At 52.8% G+C, this 22,650-nt stretch overlaps 2 protein-coding genes and 1 pseudogene across 2 annotated transcripts; 2 read left to right on the top strand and 1 right to left on the bottom strand.

Annotated features, from left to right (window-relative positions):
* The first annotated feature begins 1,153 nt into the window (after positions 1-1,153).
* Ddx41 (DEAD-box helicase 41) lies at positions 1,154-7,317 on the top strand. Its single transcript, XM_048334208.1, has 17 exons — positions 1,154-1,283; positions 1,498-1,608; positions 1,865-2,024; positions 2,122-2,196; positions 2,333-2,393; positions 2,513-2,649; positions 3,199-3,271; positions 3,395-3,548; positions 3,629-3,765; positions 4,693-4,855; positions 5,030-5,161; positions 5,869-5,940; positions 6,045-6,141; positions 6,280-6,429; positions 6,551-6,622; positions 6,701-6,811; positions 6,997-7,317. The coding sequence occupies exons 1-17, from the start codon at positions 1,242-1,244 to the stop codon at positions 7,131-7,133; spliced, it is 1,884 nt and encodes a 627-aa protein (XP_048190165.1). The 5' UTR covers positions 1,154-1,241; the 3' UTR covers positions 7,134-7,317.
* Positions 7,318-10,128: 2,811 nt separating this feature from the next.
* Positions 10,129-15,461, top strand: Dok3 (docking protein 3). The gene is made up of 5 exons (XM_048334057.1): positions 10,129-10,242; positions 11,818-12,117; positions 14,039-14,138; positions 14,240-14,412; positions 14,646-15,461. The coding sequence occupies exons 1-5, from the start codon at positions 10,177-10,179 to the stop codon at positions 15,327-15,329; spliced, it is 1,323 nt and encodes a 440-aa protein (XP_048190014.1). The 5' UTR covers positions 10,129-10,176; the 3' UTR covers positions 15,330-15,461.
* Positions 15,462-19,694: 4,233 nt separating this feature from the next.
* On the bottom strand, positions 19,695-20,624 carry LOC125341938 (annotated as a pseudogene).
* Positions 20,625-22,650: the final 2,026 nt, after the last annotated feature.

The raw sequence follows: 22,650 nt of genomic DNA, 5'->3' as shown, positions 1-22,650 counted from the left end.
TCCTAAAGCCTTTACAGATCATACACCTGTATCTTGCCAAATTGAGGCTTCTCAACCTGACGTGATGAGGGCAGTTGGAAGCAAATTCAGTTTCTTAAGTAAGATATGATGTCTCAGTTGGGAGTGTACCTGAATACTTGAGAGTAAAACGGTGACAAATATGTCAGTGAGCCCAAGCAATTGACCTCCCTGACTTGATGCAGGTTTGTAAATTCCAGTAGGGATACTGTAAGTTTACCAAAAAATATGCCTGCTATGCACTTAAGTCTCAACTCCCAAATTAGTTTTCTGTACACTTTATTTGGTTGGTTGTGGGGCTTGAACCCAGTACCCGGGCACTGTCCCTGAACCTTTTCCGCTCAAGGCTGGCACTCTGAGCACCACTTCCAGTTTTCTGGTGGTTCATTGGAAAGAAGACTCTCACGGACTTCCCTGCCCGGATAGAGCTCAGCCTCCTGAGTACTTGGATTACAAGTACTTGGTGTGAACTACCAGCGCTCAGTGTTGTGCTTTTATTTTTTTTCTTCAGTACGAGGCGTTGAAACTGAACCACTTGAGTCATACTCCCAAGCTCTATTGGCTTTCGTTGTTTTTCTTGCCTCTAGAAGGCTCCAATTCATTGGGTTTACTCACTCCTTTGCAAGCACTGGGCCCGGGCTCCCTTCCCAGCCTTAGTTCTGGCAACACACACACACCAGCTGTGTCGCTACCACCACCAGCTGTGTGTGGCAATCTCTTGTTTCCTGAAGAACTTCAGCACACACACAAACAGCCCTTTGTCTCTGCCACTTTCCCTCCGCCTCCTTCCCTGCGCTGCGATCCCCACGCTGCCGCTGCAGCTCGGACCCACTGTCTCCCCCAACCATTCTGAGTTCTAGTATAATAATAGCTTTGCAGTCGCCATTGGCATAGGGGCCGGGCCTCCGTCTTTTAAAAACTCAGCATTTGGGGATTTCGGCAGTCTGTCGAGTCATTTGTTCTACGAGCCCCACCCTACCCCGCTATCCGCCGGTACCAAGGGGGTGGAGACGCCCTCGGAATCCCAGCTCCCGGCCCCGGGAGGGCGGGGCAGCCGCCACTGGGAGCAGCCGCGCACCGACTCGCACGCAGAAATGCCGCTTCGGGGGAAGTTTGTCCCTCGGCGCGACCCGGCGCTCCGCGTTGTTGCTAAGCGCCGACGCCCATTTCTTCTCATCTGATTGGTTCTCGTCTAGGGACGGGGCGTGTCCTCCGGAGCGCGCATGCGTGCTCAAAGGATGGAGGAGTCGGAACCCGAGCGCAAGGTGGGAGAGAGGCCGGGGCCCGCGCGCGTCGAGAGTAGGGAGTGGGTCGCGGGCCGGAGTTGGAGGCCCGTGTGTGGGGAGCAGGGAGCGGGTCGCGGGCCCGAATCGGAGGCCCGTGTGTGGGGAGCAGGGAGCGGGTCACGGGCCCGAGTCGGAGGCCCGTGTGTGGGGAGCAGTGTAGAAGGTTGTGGGCCTGACTTGGGAGTATCCACAGCGGGCCCGCCCTGACGAGGCCACTACCGGAGGGAGCCGCTCCGAAGATGAGGACGGGGACGACGAAGAGTACGTGCCCTATGTGCCGCTGCGACAGCGCCGGCAGCTCCTGGTGAGGGGCACTGGTGGGAGGGGAGCAGGGTAAGACCATCGGATCCACTTGCAGCCCTGATGGGAGGGGAGCGGGTTAGGACTGTCGGGTCTCTAGGGTGGTGGGTGACCCTGGCCTTCGAGGGGAGCGATCCGAGGTGATGTAGTACACGGCAGCTTGTACACCTTGGGGCACATGAGCCCCCGCCCCTCCCGGGATGTCCCCTCTTTTCCTCTTGTCTCCGGCTTTGCCCTGAGAGGAACTGGTGGAACTCCAGCTTCAGAAGCTGCTGCAACGCAGACGCAAAGGAGCTGCAGAGGAGGAGCAGCAGGACAGTGGCAGCGAGCCCCGGGGAGATGAAGACGACATCCCACTGGGCCCTCAGTCCAATGTCAGCCTCCTGGATCAGCACCAGCACCTCAAAGAGAAGGCTGAAGGTGGGCTGGGGCAGCACTGCCTGGCAGGGCCAGAGGAGAGCAGCTAAGCCTGGCCGCTTGTGTTGGTATCTCTGTCATCCTTGACTTCCTTTCTCAGCCCGCAAGGAGTCTGCAAAGGAGAAGCAGCTTAAGGAAGAGGAGAAGATTCTGGAGAGTGTAGCGGAAGGCCGAGGTATTGTGCCAGTCAGGGCAAAGGGGAGTCAGACTCAGTTACCTCCCCTCTAGCCTTAGGCATGCATGTTATATTTGGAGGGGTCTTACCTACTGGGAAGCAAGAGCCAACCCTGAGCAATGTCTTGTCTCCTCAGCCCTGATGTCAGTGAAGGAGATGGCCAAGGGCATCACATACGATGACCCTATCAAAACCAGGTACATCTTTGCAGTCTATGCAGTTCCCCTTAGCTAGGATGGTGTGTGGCAGAACCTGGCAGAGATACCGAGGCGTGCTGTGCTCAGATCCTGTATTGACCATGACTGTTGACCCTCAGTTGGACTCCCCCCCGTTATGTCCTGAACATGTCTGAAGAGAGGCATGAACGAGTACGGAAGAAGTACCATATCCTGGTGGAGGGAGATGGTATCCCACCACCCATCAAGAGCTTCAAGGAAATGAAGTTTCCTGCAGGTACATAAGAACAGAGAGGCCATGCTGTGTGTGCAGTACTGGGGCCTGAACTTGGAGCCAGGGTTTCTCCCTTACCTTTTCACTCAAGGCCAATGCTCTACCACTTGAGCCACACCTCTGCTTCTTGTTCCATTTAATTTGAGATAAAAGTGATGGACATTTCTGCCTGGGCCGACTTCAAAATTTGAATATCTGATCCAAGTCTTCTAAGTACCTGGGCTTACAGGCATGAACCACCAGTGCCTAGCCACCATCTCTACTTTTATAACCAAGCCTCTTTGTGAGTCTGCTCCAGCCCCACTGAGCCCGACAATGGGGATGGAGAGATGTAAGAAGGCACTTCTTTCAAGTTATTTCTCAGATGTCTCACTTTAATGTTTCAAAGATTTGGTAGGTGATATTGGGCTTAGACCTGGGTGGGAATCCTGGCTCCAGGAAGCCAGTGGACATTGACAAAGAAATGTCTCTCCCTTACTTTGTGAGCAGTGAGGAAGTGCTCATTTTACCTGCTCTAGGAACGCCCAGTGAAGCCCCTATAATTTTTCACAGCAATTCTTCGAGGCCTGAAGAAGAAAGGCATCCTTCACCCAACACCCATTCAGATCCAGGGCATACCCACCATGTGAGTGCACACTGTGGACTTGGGGTTCCAGAGGAAGGAAGTGGGGGGGGGCAGTGTTGGACTGGAGAAGTAGCCACTGTCTTCTGCCAGGCCCAGCTGCAATCTGTCCTCTCTCTTAAACAGTCTGTCGGGCCGGGACATGATTGGCATTGCCTTCACTGGGTCAGGCAAGACACTGGTGTTTACCCTGCCTGTCATCATGTTTTGCCTGGAACAAGAGAAGCGGTTGCCTTTCTCCAAGCGTGAGGGGCCCTACGGACTCATCATCTGCCCTTCGGTAAGATAGACACGGGGGTTGGAGGCAGGTGAAGAGACTGCAGCCGACTTCGGGTACCAACCTCATCCCTGTGCCTGCAGCGGGAGCTGGCTCGGCAGACACATGGCATCCTAGAGTATTACTGTCGCCTGCTGCAAGAGGATAGCTCGCCACTCCTGCGCTGTGCGCTCTGCATCGGAGGCATGTCTGTCAAAGAGCAAATGGAGACCATCCGACAGTGAGTACAGGCGCTCCTGCCCCCAAAGCTTCCTCAGAGTCTCCAGAGCAGCAGAGGGACCCTTTAGTTCAGCTACTGCACAGGCCCTCCTGGCGGCCCCTGAGAGACCCAGAACCTAAGGGGAGGAGGTGGTTTGGAGTGGGACAGGGGATATTGTGGGAATATATGGAGTGCCTGGAAGTATCTGAGAGGGAAGAAGACCGGGGCAACTTTACAGGGAAGGTACAGGCGAGAGCCTGCAACATCCAGAAAAGCCAGACTTGTTCAGTGTGGCTAGCCCAATGATGCTAAGGCACTGGGACAGACCGGATGCCAGTGGCACCCGTTCATGTCCTTTCCACACAGTACAATTCCCAGCAGACATTGCCCAATGCCCTGGATTATATCTTCGGCTCTGAGGTGGGCAAGACTCTGCCCCTGTTTCAGAGGCATTCCCAGGCTCAGGGAAGATGAAGTTGATGTACCAGGAACGAGAACCCAGCAAGACCTATGAAGGAACTGAGAACCTGGGGTTGTCTTCTTCAGAGGCTCACACAGCAGACCCCCTCCAGAGGGACAAGAGATACCACCAGAAGGGTGTGGCCCTTCTGAGAGAGGCATGCCCTACCTAGGGCAGGATGAGGGGAGTAATGAGGAGACAAGAAAGAATTAGTCAGGCACCCTCGCACCTGTGATCCTAGCTACTCAGGAGGCTGAGATCTGAGAATCATGGTTCAAAGCCAGCCCAGGCTGATCAATGAGACTCTTATCTCCAGTGAACTACCAAAGAACTGAAAGTGAAATGGTGGCTCAAGTGGTAGAGTAGTAGCCTTAATCAAGTCCCAATACCAATATAAAAACAACAAAAAAGAATTTTTAGAGCAGAGCAAAAGATGGAGTGTGGCCTCTCATTTTGCCTATGTGACAGGCTTTTTCTTTGTCCCTTAGCGGTGTGCACATGATGGTGGCCACCCCTGGGCGCCTCATGGATTTGCTACAGAAGAAAATGGTCAGCCTAGATATCTGTCGCTACCTGGCCCTGGATGAGGCCGACCGCATGATTGACATGGGCTTTGAGGGAGACATCCGCACCATCTTCTCCTACTTCAAGGTGCCCGACCTCGGCATTCCTGCTCCCTTCCCCAAGCCCATGAGTGTTCTGTCCAACTACAGTGCCCCCTTCTCCACTGCTGCTTCAGGATCTCAGCCTCCTCAGCCCCTGTCCCATGAATGCCCTCCGCCCAACCCTTCACACCCTCTACCCTGTGACCCACCATTCCTCCAGGGCCAGCGGCAGACTCTACTCTTCAGTGCCACCATGCCGAAGAAGATACAGAACTTTGCCAAGAGTGCCCTGGTGAAACCTGTCACCATCAATGTGGGGCGTGCCGGAGCCGCCAGCCTGGATGTCATCCAGGTAGGCAAATCTGTGATGCTCCCCCAAAACTGATGGGAGCAACAAAAAAAAAAATTCACCCTGGGGCTGGGAATATGGCCCAGTGGTAGAGTGCTTGCCTGGTATACATGAAGCCCTGGGTTCGATTCCTCAGCACCACATATGTAGGAAAAGAAGTGGCACTGTGGCTCAAGTGGTAAGAGTGCCAGCCTTGAGCAAAAAGAAGTTCAGGGACAGTGCTTAAGCCCTGAGTCCCAAGCCCTAGGAGTGGGAGTGGAGGAGGGGAATCAACCTTATGTGGCCAGGAAGTTCCACTGAACCCCCCTAGCCTTTAGCCATGGCCATTCTTAGGGTGCTCAGCCTTTGGTGGCAAGAAGCTGCTAGCCAGGTGCCTGTGGCTCACGCCTGTCATCCTAGTTACTCAGAAGGCTGAGTTCTGAGATTCATGGTTTGAAGCCAGCCTGGGCAGGAAAGTCCCTGAGACTTTTATCTCCAATAAACTATTCAGAAAAAGCCTGCAGTGGCACTGTGACTCAAGTGGTAGAGCGCTAGCCCTGCACACAGAGAGACTCAGGGACAGAGCCCAGGCTCTGAGTTCAAGCCCCAGGACCAGCAAAAAGAGAGACTGTTGGTCGCCTGTCTTATATTAGAGGCCCAGCCTGTTGTGGTAGGGCCATGACTGGATTGCCTAAGGCCAGGATCACCTGATCTGGTTCCTTTGGTGGCAGGAGGTGGAATACGTGAAGGAAGAGGCCAAGATGGTGTACCTGCTTGAGTGCCTGCAGAAGACACCCCCGCCTGTGAGTACGGGTAGGCTGGCTGGTGCCATGTGCCAGCATGAGAAGAGGGTGGTACAGAGAAGCTAGCAGTCGCTGTCTGACTGGACTGATGCTTTCCTGGGCAGGTGCTCATCTTTGCAGAGAAGAAAGCAGATGTGGATGCCATCCACGAATACCTGCTGCTCAAAGGGGTTGAGGCTGTGGCCATCCACGGAGGCAAAGGTCAGGGTGGTGCACACATTGGCATGGGCCCCACTAGCATGGCAGCCCCTTGCCTTCCTCCCCCCACCCCCCCAGCGTGCCCCACTGCTTCCAAAACTCCTACCATCATCCTGACAACTTCTGCCTGACCTTCCCTAGACCAGGAAGAACGAACCAAGGCAATCGAGGCCTTCCGGGAGGGCAAGAAAGATGTCCTAGTGGCCACAGATGTGGCTTCCAAGGGCCTGGACTTCCCTGCCATCCAGCACGTCATTAATTACGACATGCCTGAGGAAATTGAGAACTACGGTGGGGAGCTTGGGGTGCTGGGGTGGGGGGGGATGGGGGGGGCAACATGCAAGAAGAAGCAGGCAAGCCTGCCAGTGGCTGGGCAGCGAGCCAGAGCTGGTTCCTCTCTCTCTGTCTCCAGTGCACCGGATTGGCCGCACTGGGCGCTCAGGAAATACCGGCATCGCCACCACCTTCATCAACAAGGCCTGTGGTGAGTCCATGGCCAGAGCCACCTTGTGTACATGTGGCCTCCCAGGGTGAGGCCTGACCTTCCCCTCCTCCCCTCCAGATGAGTCGGTGCTCATGGACCTAAAGGCCTTGCTGCTGGAAGCCAAGCAGAAGGTGCCGCCTGTGTTGCAAGTCCTGCACTGCGGGGATGAGTCCATGCTGGACATTGGAGGTAAATGGCGGGTGGGAGTACCAGTGGGGTGGGGGGAGGGGAAGGGGCGTGAATGGAGAGCCAGAGCACCAGTGTCCAGAGGCAGGCTGGAACAGTGTGAAATGCAGCCATTCTTTCATAACACTGGGACTTCATAATAGAGGGCCTTGATCTCGCCCTGTGACCTTACTCCTGTCCCCCCATAGGAGAGCGTGGCTGTGCCTTCTGTGGGGGCCTGGGCCATCGCATCACTGACTGCCCCAAGCTGGAAGCTATGCAGACCAAGCAAGTCAGCAACATTGGCCGCAAGGATTACCTGGCCCACAGCTCCATGGACTTCTGAGGTGTCTCTCTCCTCTCCTCTCCATGAGGCCGCAGTCTCAGGACTGCACCACACACACACATACCCCAGCCTGCTGGACAGCCACCATCCTTGGCCCAGCTGGCCTGGGCATTCCTTGCACCCCCAGAATAACTATTTTTGTTTCCCCTCCCTGTCCTCTAGTTGCTATTAAAGCACAAGCCCCACCCTGCCTCTGTGTTTATCGCCTTCTGCCTTGGGTTCTGGGTTTGGCTGCTTGGTGACCCAGCCTGCTGGAACATGACTATAGAAAGAGCTGCCTATCCAGTGCCCTTTCCCAGGGGCTCAGAGCACCTCCTCATGTGCCCTGCTAAAGGTATAGGAAGCTAGACTTAAGGAGGGACCACAGTGGGGGGCTAAGGGGAAATGGTTGGGTGTCTGTCTCTCTTCGGGTGGAGCTCTGGGACTTGTAGAGCCCCTTGGGAGGCCTCTTCCTGCCCCAGGTTCCTGCCCACTGCCCCTCTGTGCCTATTCCCAGCTCCTTTCATGGAAGAGGTGGCAGATGCCACAAGATTCCCACCCCCCCCAGCCCCTCTATGTGCCCAGTTCAGGCTGGGCTTCCAGGACTTGGGGAGCCCCAGGTAAGCGGGAGGCTCAGATATGAATCCAGGGGCTGGGGACATGGCCTAGTGGAAAGAGTGCTTGTCTCGTATACATGAGGCCCTGGGTTCAATTCCCCAGCACCACATATATAGAAAATGGCCAGGAGTGGCGCTGTGGCTCAAGTGGTAGGGTGCTAGCCTTGAGCAAAAAGAAGCCAGGGACAGTGCTCAGGCCCTGAGTCCAAGCCCCAGGACTGGCCAAAAAAACAAACAAACAGATATGAGTCCAGTGACCATCACAAGACTGCCGGCAGATCAAGATTTCAGCACCTGGGGCTGGGGATATGGCCTAGTGGCAAGAGTGTTCTCCTTGTATACATGAAGCTCTGGGTTCATGTACCACATATATGGAAAATGGCCAGAAGTGGCACTGTGGCTCAAGTGACAGAGTGCTTGCTAGCCTTGAGCAAAAAGAAGCCAGGGACAGTGCTCAGGCCCTTAGTCCAAGGCCCACGACTGGCAAAAAAAAAGATTTCAGCACCTGGCCAGGCACTGGTGCTTTTGCCTCTGAGGATCCTCATTCATTTCTCAAGCAGGAAAGCATGAGACTCATCTCTAATTAATCACCAAAAAGCCAGAAGTGGAACTAGCCAATAAATAAAGCACTGGCATTGAGCATTAAAGCTCAGGGACTGTGCCCAGGCCTCTGAGTTCAAACCCCAGGAACAGAATCTGGCAAGAGGTGGGCAGAGAAGTGCCAGGGAAGCCCATGGCTCAGTTCCTCACATGCCTATCCCAGCAGGACAGCCGTTGCCCAAGCCATGTGTGTCACTGTGTGGCCTTGGGCAGGTTGCTTAACTTTTCTAAGCCTCAATTTCCTCATCATTGAAAAGGCAAGGAGGATGCAGAGGACCGAGAAGATGAGGTGATGTGGGGGGGGGGGGCCTTCAGGGGCTCAGGGCCCCTTGGACCTCAGTGGGCACTAAGCCAAGGTCAGGCCCCTCATGGGTGGCCCCAGGTGCACCTCAGGCTGGTTAGTGAGGCTCCACAGAGGTGTCAGTGATGAGTACCAGCATTTCCCACAATCAGTACAGTGGCCCCCAACACTGGCCTCTAGCAAAGCAAGGAGTTAAAAGAGAGCCCTCAACAGGAAGCAAGGGTTTATAAACACATGTGGCCTCTGGGGCGCCCACTGGGGACCTGCCGCCCACATACACGTGGTAGTGGCCCGTTGGGGGCTGTGAATCTCACATGAATGGCTGCCTGATGTGCATCAGCATCTAGGAGTGGTCAGGGAAGGCTTCTCAGAGGAAGTGTCAACCCTCCCCCTAGCCCCCCGGCTGATCAACACTGAGGTAAGGGGGCCCCGGGAGAAGCTGATGCTTGGGGAAATTACTGAGGACACAGAGGCCAGAACACAGGCCAAGAGACCGAGGCTAGACCCCAGATGAAAAAGATGCGATTGAGGCTGGGAATATGGCCTAGTGGGAAGAGAGCTTGCCTCATATACATGAAGCCCTGGGTTCGATTCCCCAGCACCACATGTGTAGGAAATGGCCTGAAGTGGCACTGTGGCTCAAGTGGCAGAGTGCTATCCTTGAGCAAAAGGAAGCCAGGGACAGTGCTCAGGCCCTGAGTTCAAGGCCCAGGACTGGCAAAAGAACTACTGATTTGGGGGCTGAGAATATGGCCTAGTGGTGAAGTGCTCACCTCGTATACATGAAGCCCTGGGTTCAATTTCTCAGCACCACATATATAGAAAAAAGCTGGCAGTGGAGCTGTGGCTCAAGAGGTAGAGTGGTAGCCTTGAGCAAAAAGAAGCCAGGGACAGTGCTCAGGCCCTGAGTCCACGCCCCAGGACTGGCAACAAAAACAAAACAAAACAAAAAAGATGGGATTGATTTGGTGGAGACAGCCAGGCTTGACATAAGGTGGAGTTGGGGGGCCACGTACATCCTATTTTAGATGATACCTAGTGTGTGCAAGGCCCTGAGTTTAATCCCCCAGGATTGCTAGCAAGCTTAATGGCACAAACCCAGGGGACTCATGAGGTGGAGGACCAGATTGCCTGGCCAGAGGAGGGTCTGGGGGCAGGGCGGCACAACAGCACAACTAAGATTATGGGGCACAACGATTCAAGGCGGGGGTGGGGGGGGACTGCTCAGAGCTTATGACTCAAGACAGCCAGCCTGTGGTCAAATGCTCATGTCCAGCTGACTTGGTGCAGATGAAGAGATTTGCTCTCCTCGGGAGACTCCAACCAACCAGGTAGGTGCGTTGGCGCTTTGAGCTGGCCAGGACTCCAAAGAAGAACTATGTCCTGTCCCCGATCCTTTAACTGAAGCCTGTGCTGTGCTCCCCTCCCCCACCCTCTGTGGATGAAGGGAGGGGGAAGTGGCCAGAAGGGGAAGTGGGAGAAGTTCCTTCCCAACCTGCCACCACTCACCCCTCTTCTTACTTAGGTCTTCGGAACAGCTGAGCCCATGGAGTCACAGGAGACCCCTGTCAAAGATGGCATCCTCTACCAACAGCAGGTCAAGTTTGGCAAGGTGGGGTTTCCTGGCTGCCAGGCAGCCGCCAAGGGCCAGCGGGAGGCAGAGAAAGCAACCTCTGCCCCGGCACTACCCAGCCTACCCACTGGGACGCTGGGAGGACTGTGAAGGAGTCTGGGTCAGGGGGTGGGTAGGTGTAGGGGGGTCGGGGGGTGGAGTCCAGCAATTCAGGAGCAGAAAAGAGCAGGTTCTGTCTGGGCCTGAAAGGATTGGGGTTAAAAACAAGCTTTTGTAAGACCTGGTCTCCTTTAGAGATGTGGAAACTAAGATCAAGGAAGGGTCTAAGAATTACAACCTCTGCTAAGAAGCACTAGTGGCTCACACATGTAATGTTTAGCTACTCAGGAGGCGAGACCTGGAGGATCATGGTTTGAGGCCAGCAGAAAAGTCCACAAGACTCCATGAACCAGCACAAATGCTTGACTGGAAGTGTGGCTTACATGGTAGAGCAGCAGCCTTGAACAAGCAAGCAAGCAGAGGGAGAGCTACAAGCCAGACAGAGCCTTCTGTCTTCTGATCCATGTGATAGGGGCACAGAGACACCCCCCCCCCAAGAGGGCCAGGGGTGGACCAGTACCCTCAAGGCAGGCAGGGCCCCTGGGTCTGTCATGGGCTGGGAGGAGGTGGGGAATTCACCTGTCCCTGAGCAGTAGCAAAGGCTTTTCACTCTCATAACAAGGCTGCGGCGGCTGCCCAGGGGGATAAAACTGCCTGTTTCCTTTATTAGAGGCAATTTGCATGTTTCCTTCCTTGCCTGCAAGAGGCAGAGCTTCATTCCTACTCACCCCACTAAGTGTCCTTCTTTTAGGGGGGTAGGGGGGATCCAACATATTGTCAGATGGGTCACTCCAACACTAGAAACATAGCCTGGCACTGGTGGCTCACACCTGTAATCCAAGCTACTCAGGATCAAGGTTTGAAGCCAGCCTGGACAGGAAAGTCCCTGAAACTCTTATCTAAAAACTGGAAGTGGAACTCTGCTTCAAAGTGGCTGAGTGCTAACTTTGAGCAAAAAAAAAAACACAAAAAACTCAGAGATAGCACCCAGGCCCTGGGTTCAAGCCCCACAACCAACCAAAAGAAAAAGAGGCTAAGATCTGAGGATCATGGTTTGAAGCCAGCCGGCCTGGGCAAAGAAAGTCCATGAGACTCTTAGCTCCAGGGAACCACCAAAAAAGTCGAAAGTAGAGGTCTAGCTCAAAAGTTAGAGCACCAGACTGGGCAGGAAAGCCAAACAAGAGTAGGAGAGGCCCTGAGTTCAAGCCCTAGTACTGACACCAAGAAAAAGGGAGGAAAAAGGATATATACATATTTGCATAGATTATACGTAGAGATTTCAGGAGTCTTCATGGCCCTTTTGAAGACTAGGATGCTGGCTTTTCTGAGATCACAAGAAATTGTAGTGTGGTATTTGAACCTGGAGCTGACTGGCAGCAGACACAGACATTTTCCTCCCTGCCTGGCCCAGCTGTGGTACCCTAAGGACTTGGATGGATCAGTTTCTTGACAGCTTGTGCTGGCCTACGTGACCCGAACAATCCGCCACCCATGGGTCTCCCTGTCCCCCCACAGAAGTCCTGGCGGAAGGTGTGGGCCCTGCTGTATGCAGGAGGCCCGTCTGGCGTGGCACGGCTGGAGAGCTGGGACATGCGCGATGGCGGACCAGCGAGTGACAGACCTGCAGGGACTGGGCGGCGCGGGGAACGCAAGGTCATCCGCCTGGCTGACTGCGTATCTGTGCTGCCTGCGGACCACGAGAGCTGCCCCCGGGACACTGGTGCCTTCCTGCTCACCACCACGGAGCGAAGCCACCTGCTGGCTGCCCAGCACCGCCAGTCATGGATGGGGCCCATTTGCCAGCTGGCCTTCCCAGTGAGTGCAGTGGGAAAAGGGTGGGGGTGGGGGCAGGCCTGGGAGTGACATCACCCCATGCATGTTCACTCACATCCTGTCACTTGCTGAATGTTGCCAACCACCTGCGAGGCTGGGAAACCGCCCAGAAAGTCATAGGACAAATCCCACAGGGCTGCGCATGCTAGAGAGGAAATGAAACCCAGGAATGAGACTGGAGGGAATAGGCAGATATTAGTCAAAAGGAGGCCTCTCTGAGGAAGGGACCATGGGCCTGAGTCCTGAATGACACACACAGGAACCCACTAGGGCACTGGGAATGAGGCTTGGTGGCAGAGTGCTTGCCTAGCATGCATAAAGCCCTGGGTTCCATTCCTCAGTACCAAATAAACAGGAAAAAGCCACAAGTGGAGCTGTGGCTCAAGTGGTAGAGTGCTAACTTTGAGCAGAAGTTCAGAGACAGTGCTCAGGTCCTGAGTTCAAGCCCCAGGACAAGTTAAAAAAAAAAAGTCTGAGAAAAATAGATCCCAGCCACTAAGGACCCAGGGACAGAGAAAAGTATGATGTGTTCAAACACCAGAAAAACCAGCCCAGCCCAGGGGCTCATGCCTGTATTCCCAGCTGTTCAGTAGGATCTTTGGATTACTGTTTGATGCCAGCCTGGGACAGGAAAGTGAAACTATGCTGGAAGAAGTATAGTTTAAGTGGTAGAGAGCTGGCCTTAAGGATAAAAGCTCAGGGAGAGTGTGAAGCCCTGATTTCAAGCCCCAGTACTAAGAAAAAGAGAGAAAGAGGAAGTAGGGAGGGAGGGAGGGAGGGAGGGAGGGAGGAATAGCTTGGCCAACGAGCAAGAAAACAGTGCAGGAGAGGAATGTGCAGAAGGCCCTGAAGTTGAGGGATCTGGTAGGAGCCAGCTGAGACCGCCCTAGGCCGTGGGTGGAGTGGGGAATTTTATTCTGAGTCAGAGGAGAAGCCTTTGGAGTGTTTAAAGCTAGATGCTGATGGTTGTAAAAATCTCTCAGGGTCTATGATGGATCAAACAAGTTTGGTGGTTCCTCAAAACGATAAACTACCATAGGACCCAGCGATTCAACTGCTTGGTTTATACCCCGAAGAATCCAAACCCATGTTCACATGACGCCTGGACATTAACTGCTATTGACAGTTACCAAACTGTTCATATCTACCGCCGATGAATGGATAACCAAAACACAATCTCCTCCATACACACTCAGCCGTAAAAAAGCAAGGCATCACAGACACGTTGTTACATGGATGAACCTTGAACATGTCTGTTGTAGAAGAAGCCACACACAGGAAGGTTCTTGTGTGATTCTGTTTGTGTGAGACAAATCCATAAAAATAGAAGCAGAGGGCTTGGGAATGTGGCTCAGTGGTAGAGTATTTGCCTGGCATGCATGATTCCTCAGTACCACATAAACAAAAAGCTAGAAGTGGCGCTGTGGCTTAAGTGGTGAGTGCTAGCCTTGAGCAAAAGAAGCTCAGGGACAGTGTCCAGGCCCTGAGATCAAGCCCCAGGACTGGCAAAAAAAAAAAAAAAAAAGAGGCAGATTAGTTGTGGCCACAGCTATAAGAGAGGGTAAAAATGGGAAGTGCTGATGGACACAGAGTTTCCATTTGGGGTGATAAGCAAGATCTGGAACTAGGTAGTGGTGATTGCCGTATTGCCTCTTCAACACACACACACACACACACACACTGAATTGTACTGTCAGACACCAGCAGGCACTGCTCTCTCCAAAGCCCATCCCCCTGGAGATCGCTGCTCCATCATGCCTACAAGGGGACCCCCAGAATCCAGAAGGTGCCAGGCTCGGAGGTGCCTGGAGTGCTGGCCCCGTGGGACTGGTCCAGAATGGGGAGCTGGTATAGTCTAACCTCTGACTTGAACCTGACCGCTAACCTCAAGCCTGTTCCCTAGGGCACAGGAGGGTGTTCATCCAGGCCAGCAGAGGCTCAGTCTCCCCCGCAGGGCATTGTTCCCATGGAAGACAACGCCATCTACTCTTCCTGGCAGGAAGGTGAGTCCGGGGATAAGAGGTAGGCCCAGACAGCCTCTATCCCAACCCTCAGAATCAAGATCTATGGGGGCTGACGGGGTACCCTCCCTGCCTGCCTGCAGGGGGTGAGTTTCCAGTAGTTGTACAAAGGAATGAGAGTGCTGTGCGCTGCCAGCTGAAGGGGCCCTACCTCCTGGTGCTGGGCCCTGATGCCATCCAGCTGAGAGACACATCCAGCTCCCAGGCCCTCTACACCTGGCCCTACCACTTCTTACGAAAGTTTGGCTCTGACAAGGTGAGATGCTGGACCAACCCCCTTTACCTCCCTTGCAGGCCCCTGCGGGCAGGGGACCCCCTCAAGTACTGACCCTCAGCCCGGTACTGGTGGCTCACACTTGTAATCTCAACTACTCAGGAAGCTGAGATCAGACGATCATGGTTGAGACAGCGCCCAGGCCCTGAGTTCAAGCCCCAGGACTGGCCAAATAATAAAAAGTACTGACCTAGCCTTGTATTGCCTGTCTGCAGGATGTGTTCTCCTTCGAGGCTGGCCGGCGCTGTGTGTCAGGCGAGGGCCTCTTTGCCTTCTGCAGCCCACAAGCCCCTGACATGTGTGGAACTGTGGCCGCTGCCATCGCCCGCCAGCAGGCACGGCTGCAAGTGCTGGCAATGCCCTGTCAGCCCTGTCCTCTGGCTCGGGCCCTCTCCCTGCCCTCCCTGGACCCCCCTGGAGAGCTTCGGGACATACCACTGGGTGGGCCCCAACAACCCACCTCCAGGAGGGCACCTATGGCTGAACCTGGGCCCCAGAGCCTGCCGCTCCTGCTGGGCCCCACACTTGAAGAGCCAGCCTCCTGCCTCTATGCCTCGGTGTCTAAGCGGAGCAGTGGGCCTCCAGCCTCTGCTGAGCACCTCTATGAGAACCTGGGCAGCCCGGGGTTGCCTCTGGGGGCTCCCAAGCCTCAAGAAGGCTCTCCTGCTAGCCACAGCCCCTTGGCCAGCCCCATCTATCATAATAGTGAAGATCTAAGCTGGCCTGGCCCAGCCCAGGACAGCAGCCTGGAGGCGCAGTACCGGCGGCTGCTAGAACTGGAGCTGGATGAGGCCGAGAGTGGGGGCCGTCCTGAGACTCAGGTGGGTTTCAGGGCCAAGCTGGTGACCCTGCTGAGCCGGGAACGGAAGAAAGGCCCTGTCCCCTGTGATCGGCCCTGAAAGCAAGGCCCGTCACGTGACAGACAACAGGACCACTGCAGGGCTGTCCCCCTGGGTGAACATCTGCCGGGCAGGCAGCCCAGGAGTGGGGGAGGAGGGGGGAGGGACCTGTATTCTCGCCTTCCTCGCCAGAATGCCTAGATGTACAGTGTACAGATTTTCTCCTAATAAAGCCTTCCGTTTCCCTCTTGAATCTGCCTGTGGTCACTTTAGCTCCTAGCAGTACCATTCAGGATCCTTACAGACACAGATGACCTGGGCCTGACTCCAGCCATTCGTGGCTTCAGTCCATGGGAGCAGGGGGGCAGGGTCTAGGCAGTCTGGTCACCATGTTGGGTCTCTGTACAGCAGGAATGGCACACAAGCAGAGAGCGGCAAGAGGCATGCTGCTGGCAGAGGGCTCCCAGCAGGTGGTAGTCAAAGTCCTGAGGGAGCAATGGGAAGACCAAACCTAAGGGACCAAAATTGTGGGGCAGGCAGGAGACCCAAACTGGGGTCACAGAGGGTCAGGGAAGTGATGGGAAAGGTGAAAAGGTTTGAAAGATATGCACATCATGCCTGTCATTCCAACTACTCAAGAGGCTGAGATCTGAGGAACAGGGTTTGAAGCCAGCCTGGGCAGGAAAAGTCCATGAGACTCTTATCTCCAATGAATCACTCTAAAAAGCCAGAAGGGAAGCTGGAGTTGTGGCTCAAGTGGTAGAATGGTAGTTTTGAGAAAAAGGAGCTCAGGGATAGTGCCCAGACCCAGAGTTCAAGCCCCAGTACACACACACACACACACACACACACACACACACACACACACACACAGATCATTAATTTTATTTCCGCTACCCACATTTTTTTGTAGAACCAGAATTTTGGCTTCATGCTTGCTAAGTAGGGGCACTACCACTTGAGCCTTGCCCCCAGCCCCACATTTTTTGGTGCCAGTACTAGGGCTTAAATTCAAGGCCTGGGCTCTGCCCCTTAGCTTTGTCAAACCACAGCTGGTGCCCTCCTACTAGAGCCACAGCTCCATCTCCAGTTTTTGGTTAATTGGAGGTAGGAGTCTCACAGACTTTTCTGCCTGAGTTGGCTTTGAACCATGATCCTTACATCTCAGCCTCCTGACTAGGATTAGAGGCATGAGCCACCAGCACCTAAATACAGGTACTTGCTATATAGCCCAGGCTGGTCTAGAATTCTTGAGCCTCATGCATGAGCCTCCCAAGTCCTGAGATTAGTCATGTAACCAACACTTTCTGTTTGCCCACACTTTGGGCACATCCCAAACCTTGTCTCTATGACAGTAATGTACCAATCTTGGTTTCTAGTGCCGTCTGGCCATCTCCTCTTCTCATACTTCACTTCTGCTAGCATAGCCTACACTTCTTCTCCCATTCGACTGACCTACAGTGAATCCTCGCTGTCCTCTAGGCCTTGGTCCACTTCATTTCTGTCCCCCACAATGTGACTTCAATGTAGCGTTACCTCTCTGTGCGTATGTGCCAGTACTGGGCTTGAACTCAGGACCTCACACTTTCTCAGGTTTTTCAATCAAGGATGGTATTCTCCACTTTGGGTTTTCTGCTGGATTCTTGGAAATAAGAGTCTCATAGACTTCCCTGCTCAGGCTGGACAGAAAATACAATCCTCAGATCTCAGATCCTCAGACATCAGCCTCCAGAGTAGCTAGGATCACAGGTGGGAGCCATGGTGCTCAGCTGTAATTTCACGTGTTAAGATTCCCTCCCTTGACCTCACACTCCCCTTCAGCCACACATACCCCCCATTTCCATGTTCTGCTTTGTGAGGAAACTCCTCAAAAGAGTTGATTACTCTCGTTTCCTCTTTCTCACCCCTCAATCTTCCTTTAACTGTCTTCCCTTTCTCCACTACTCCATTACATGGCCTAACTTATTACAGTCACACCAACTGCCTTACTCCTCAAAATAAAAGTATCCTGGAGTGTTGGGAAGCTGGCTTAGTGGTAGAGTGCTTACATAGCATGCATGAAACCACGGGCTCCATTTCACATAAACAGAAAAAGCCGGAAGTGGTTCTGTGGCTGAAATGGTAGAGTGCTAGCCTTGAGCAAAAAGAAGCTCAGGGACAGAGCTCAGGCCCTGAGTTCAAGCCCCAGGACTGGCAAAAAAAATAAAATAAATTCTGAACTCTCTCGGCTTTTTAGCAACATCCTAGCATCCTATACTTTCTTCCTTTCCCTCCCTCCCTCCCCTTTTTTCTTTCTTCCTTCCTTCTTTCCTTCCTCCCTCCCTCCCTCCCTCCCTCCCTTCCTCCCTCCCTTCCTTCCTTCCTTCCTTCCTTCCTTCCTTCCTTCCTTCCTTCCTTCCTTCCTTCCTTCCTCTTTCTCATCCCTCCCCTCTCTTTCTTTCCTTCCTTCCTTCCTTCTCTTTCCCCTTGTATTGTTCCCCTGGATGCAGTTTTTTTTTTTTTTTTGCCAGTCCTGGGCCTTGGACTCAGGGCCTGAGCACTGTCCCTGGCTTCTTCCCGCTCAAGGCTAGCATTCTGCCACTTGAGCCACAGCACCACTTCTGGCCATTTTCTGTATATGTGGTGCTGGGGAATCGAACCCAGGGCCTCGTGTATCCGAGGCAGGCACTCTTGCCACTAGGCCATATCCCCAGCCCCTGGATGCAGTTTTAATAAGGTAAAAAAAAAATTCTTAATGTAGCTAAGTGCCAACGGTGGTTCATGCCTGTAACCCTAGCTACTCGGGAACATCTGTGAGGCTCTTCTGTTCAATTAACTGCCTTAAGCTGGAAGTGGGGCTGTAGTTCAAGTGGTAGAGCGCTAGCCTTGAGCAAAAATCTCAGGGACAGTGCCCAGGCCCTGAGTTTAAGCCCCACAAAAAAAGAAAGAAAGAAAAAAGAGAGAAAGAAAAAAAAAAAGCAGCCAGGCGTTGGTGGTTCACACTACTCAGGAAGCTGAAATGTGAGGATCACAGCTCAAAACCAGCCCAGGCAGGAAAGTCTGTGAGCTTATTATCTCCAATTAACCACCAAAAAACTGGAAATGGCTCTATGGCTGAAAGAGGTAGAGTAGAGCGCTACCCTGAGCAAAAAGAGCTCAGGGACAGCATCTAGGGCCCCAGTTTAAACCCCATGACTGACAAAAAGAAAAAAAAATAAGAAAGAAATAAAATGGAGTAAAGGAAGCCTCTTTGTCTCATAGTGAATTTTGCCCTTGGAAATCTCCAGGGCTCTAGAGACTCCCCCGGGGAGCTTCTGGAGCCCTGGCCGCTAGGGGGCGCTGTGCCCCAGTCCAGGCCCTGTTCTTCCCCCAAGGACTGCCTGGCTGGGACCACTGGCTGCCCCACCCAGACCTAGCCCCTCACTGGCCCAGGGAAGGGATCCACGGTGTCACTTCTGTTGTTCACTGGCTGTTTCATTTTGCAATTGTTTCTTCCTTTCTCTGTTCCTTCACATCCGGCATGTTCAGGGCCCACAGAGGAGACAATCTTCTGCTCTTATGGAATGATAGAGGAACAATACAAGGACCTGTAATCTCAGCTACTTGGTAGGATCATAATTTGAGGTCAGCCCAAGCAAAGAGAGAGACCTCATCTCCACCAAAGTTAAAACTGGGCCTGTTGGTCTGAACCTGTCACCCTAGCTCCAGGGTAAGCAGAGGTGGGAAAATCATGGTGCAGGCTGGCCTAGACAAACATAAAAGACCACCTGAATACTAGCTAAAGCAGAAAGGGTTCAAGGGTTAGTGGTGCCTGCTTTAGCAAATGTGAACTCCTAAGTTCAAGCCCCAGTACAGAAAGGGGGGGGGGAGAGAAACTGTGTTGTTTAGGGGGATGAGGGGAAACAGAGAGGGAAAAGAAAGATGAAGAGTAAATAATTTCAGCCAGGTTCTAGTAGCCCATGCCTGAAATTCTAGCTACTCAGGAAGCTGAGATCTAAGGATCATGGTTCAAAGCCTGCTCAGGCAGGACCATCTGTGAGGCTCTTATCTCCAATTAGCCATCAGAAAACCAGAAGTGATGCTGTGGCTTAAAGTGGTAGAGCTCTATCCTTGACCAAAAGAGCTCAGAGATAACAACCAGGCCCTGAGTTCAAGTCCCACAACTGACAAAAAAAAGTAAATATTTTCAACAGTGTATGAGAATAGCATAGGAGGGCTGAGAATATGGCCTAGTGCTAGAGTGCTTGCCTCATATACATGAAGCCCTGGGTTCGATTCCTCAGCACCACATATATATAGAAAAAGCCGGAAGTGGCACTGTGGCTCAAGTGGTAGAGTGCTAGCTAGCCTTGAGCAAAAAGAAGCCAGGGATAGTGCTCAGGCCCTGAGTTCAAGCCCCAGGACTGGCAAAAAACAAAACAAAATAAAACCCCTCTTGATCTATCCTTTTTTTTTTTCAGGCTTGATTCACTTTATTGTTCTTGTATAAAAATCCTATGTTGTAGCCACAGCTGGAGCCTGGGTCCTCTGCACGGAGACTCTGGTGTGGGTTTTCACAAGATGGTCAGTGAATTCCTGATAAGGAGATTTGGTGAACACGGTCTCTTTCCAGAGATCAGGGGTCAGGTAACCGTAGGTCTTGGAGATGGCATCAAAAGTGGCCTTGGCAAAGTTGCCCAAAGTAGCAGTACAGCCCCTGGCTGGGATGTAGCAGTCATCAATACCAGCCATCATCAACAGCTTCTTGGGGACAGGAGCTGAAACAATCCCAGTTCCTCTGGGGGCGGGGATGAAGAGTACCAGCACAGATCCACAGCGGCCTGTCACCTTGCACGGGACGGTGTGAGGCTTGCCAATCTTGTTCCCCAAGTAGCCTCTCCGCACAGGGACAATGGAGAGCTTCGCCAAGATGATGGCTCCTTGGATGGCAGTGGCAACCTCCTTGGGCACTTAACACCCAAACCCACATGGCCATTGTAGTCACCAATGGCTACAAATGCCTTGAACCTGGTGTGTTGGCCAGCTTGGGTTTGCTTCTGCAGGGGCATGATCTTCAACACCTCATCCTTGAGGGACGCCCCCAGGAAAAAGTCAATAATCTCAGACTCCTTGATGGGCAGGGAGAAAAGGTAGATTTCCTCCAAAGACTTGATCTTCATGTCCTTAACCAGGCGGCCTAGTTTGGTGACGGGGATCCATTCCTTGTCTTCGGCCTTGCCTCCACGAGCCCCGCGGCCACGACCCCGGCCTCTGCCACGGCCACGACCTCGACCCCGAAGGCCGCTACCGAAGCCTCCTCGGAAGCCGCCACTGCCTCTCAAAGCCTGGGCCTCCAGGGCCTCCGGGCCCTCCCGCTGCACCGGCGTCATCCGGCATTTGGTGTTTTCCCGAGAAGAAGCAGCTTGATCTATCCTTATATTACACAAAAATCAGAAAGTAGCACAGGAATCTAAGGAATCGCAATGAAAGCTGCTAATAAATAGAGGGTTGGAGGCAGGGAGAGAGAAGGCAATAGAGTGGATTATTCATGTGCACACACACGCACATGCACTCACGCATGTATAACAGAACTGAGCTTAAACTCATGGCCTTTGCTCAAGGCTGGGGCTCTACCACTTGAAACACACCTCTACTTCTGGCTTTTTTTCTAATTGAAGAGACTTTTTTCCTGCCCAGGATGGCTTTGAACTATGATCCTCAGAGTAGCTAGGATTAGGGCGTGAACTACTAGCACCCATCTGGAATACATTGCTTACATGCTTGAAAAGATTACAATGAAATTTGTACAAATAATTTGTGCTAATATTTTTTTCTTAAAAATTAAAATAGGAGGGGCTGGGGATATAGCCTAGTGGCAAGAGTGCCTGCCTCGGATACACGAGGCCCTAGGTTCGATTCCCCAGCACCACATATACAGAAAACGGCCAGAAGCGGCGCTGTGGCTCAAGTGGCAGAGTGCTAGCCTTGAGCGGGAAGAAGCCAGGGACAGTGCTCAGGCCCTGAGTCCAAGGCCCAGGACTGGCCAAAAAAAAAAAAAAAAAAAATTAAAATAGGAGGGCTGGGGATATGGCCTAGTGGCAAGAGAGCTTGCCTCGTATACATGAGGCCCTGGGTTCGATTCCCCAGCACCACATATACAGAAAATGGCCAGAAGTGGCGCTGTGGCTCAAGTGGCAGAGTGCTAGCCTTGAGCTAAAAGGAACCCAGGGACAGTGCTCCGGCCCTGAGTCCAAGGCCCAGGACTGGCCAAAAACAAAAACAAAAAAAATTAAAAAATAAAAAAAAAATTAAAATAGGAGGGCTGGGTATGTGGCTTAGTGGTAGTAGGGCTTGCCTAGCATGCATGAAACCCTGGGTTTGATTCCACAGTACCACATAAACAGAAAAAGCAGGAAGTGGCGCTGTGGCTTAAATGGTAGAGTGCTAGCCTTGAGCAAAAAGAAGCCAGGGACAGTGCTCAGGCCCTGAGTTCAAGCCCCAGGACTGGCAAAATAAAATAAAATAGGAGTGAGCCTGTAATCCTACCTACTCAGGAAGAAGAGATCTGAGGATCTTGGTTCAAAGCATCACCAGTTAACCATCAAAAGCCAGACATGGAGTTGGGACTCAAGTGGTAGAGTACCAGCCTTGAGCAAAAGCAGCTCAGGGACAGCACCCAGGCCCTGAGATCAAGCCCCAGGACTGGCACCAAAACAAATAAGTACAATGTATAATGTCAGTAGGTGCTATGAAGAAAATAATGAAACTGGATCAGAAACTGGTATGAAATACAGATGAGTGTTGGGATTGCTGGTGATCAGGGAAGGAAGAGTGTCTGACAAAAATGAGAAAGCCTTCTGCTAAGCTTTTGCACTTAAGGCTGGCACTCTACCACTTGAGGCACAGCGCCACTTCTGGCCTTTTTGGAGTAGTTAATTGGAGATAAGAGTCTCACAGACTTTCCTGCCCGGGTTGGCTTTGAACTGTGATTCTCAGATCTCAGCCTCCTGAGTGGCTAGGATTATAGGCATGAGCAACTAGTGGAGATGTGCAGAGGCCCTGGGGAAGGAATATCTTGTCATATTGGAGGAAGAGTGAAGTGTCCGGAGTGAGTCAAATGAAGCATGCAAGTAGTGGGAGGTTGACCCAGTTTCTTAAATGTTGTGTCGTCTTAAGGAATTTAGTTTTATTTTAAGTTCAGTATGAGCCCACTGGAATGCTAAAATTGAAGTGTGATTTCTGCTTTAAAAATATCATGGTTGGGAGCTGGGTGCTAATGGCTCCTTGCCTATAATCCCAAATTACTCAGGAGGCTGAGATCTGACTATCACAGTTTGAAGCCAGGCAGGGCAGGAAAGTCTGTGAGACTCTTACCTCCAATGAACCACTCAAAAGCCAGAAGTGAGATGTGGTTCTAGTAGTA

The sequence above is a fragment of the Perognathus longimembris genome, chromosome 25, assembly GCF_023159225.1.
Source record: "Perognathus longimembris pacificus isolate PPM17 chromosome 25, ASM2315922v1, whole genome shotgun sequence".
In the NCBI taxonomy this organism is placed as follows: Eukaryota; Metazoa; Chordata; class Mammalia; order Rodentia; family Heteromyidae; genus Perognathus; species Perognathus longimembris.
Note: the sequence above shows the minus strand (reverse complement) of the source record. Positions and strands in the feature narration are given on the sequence as shown.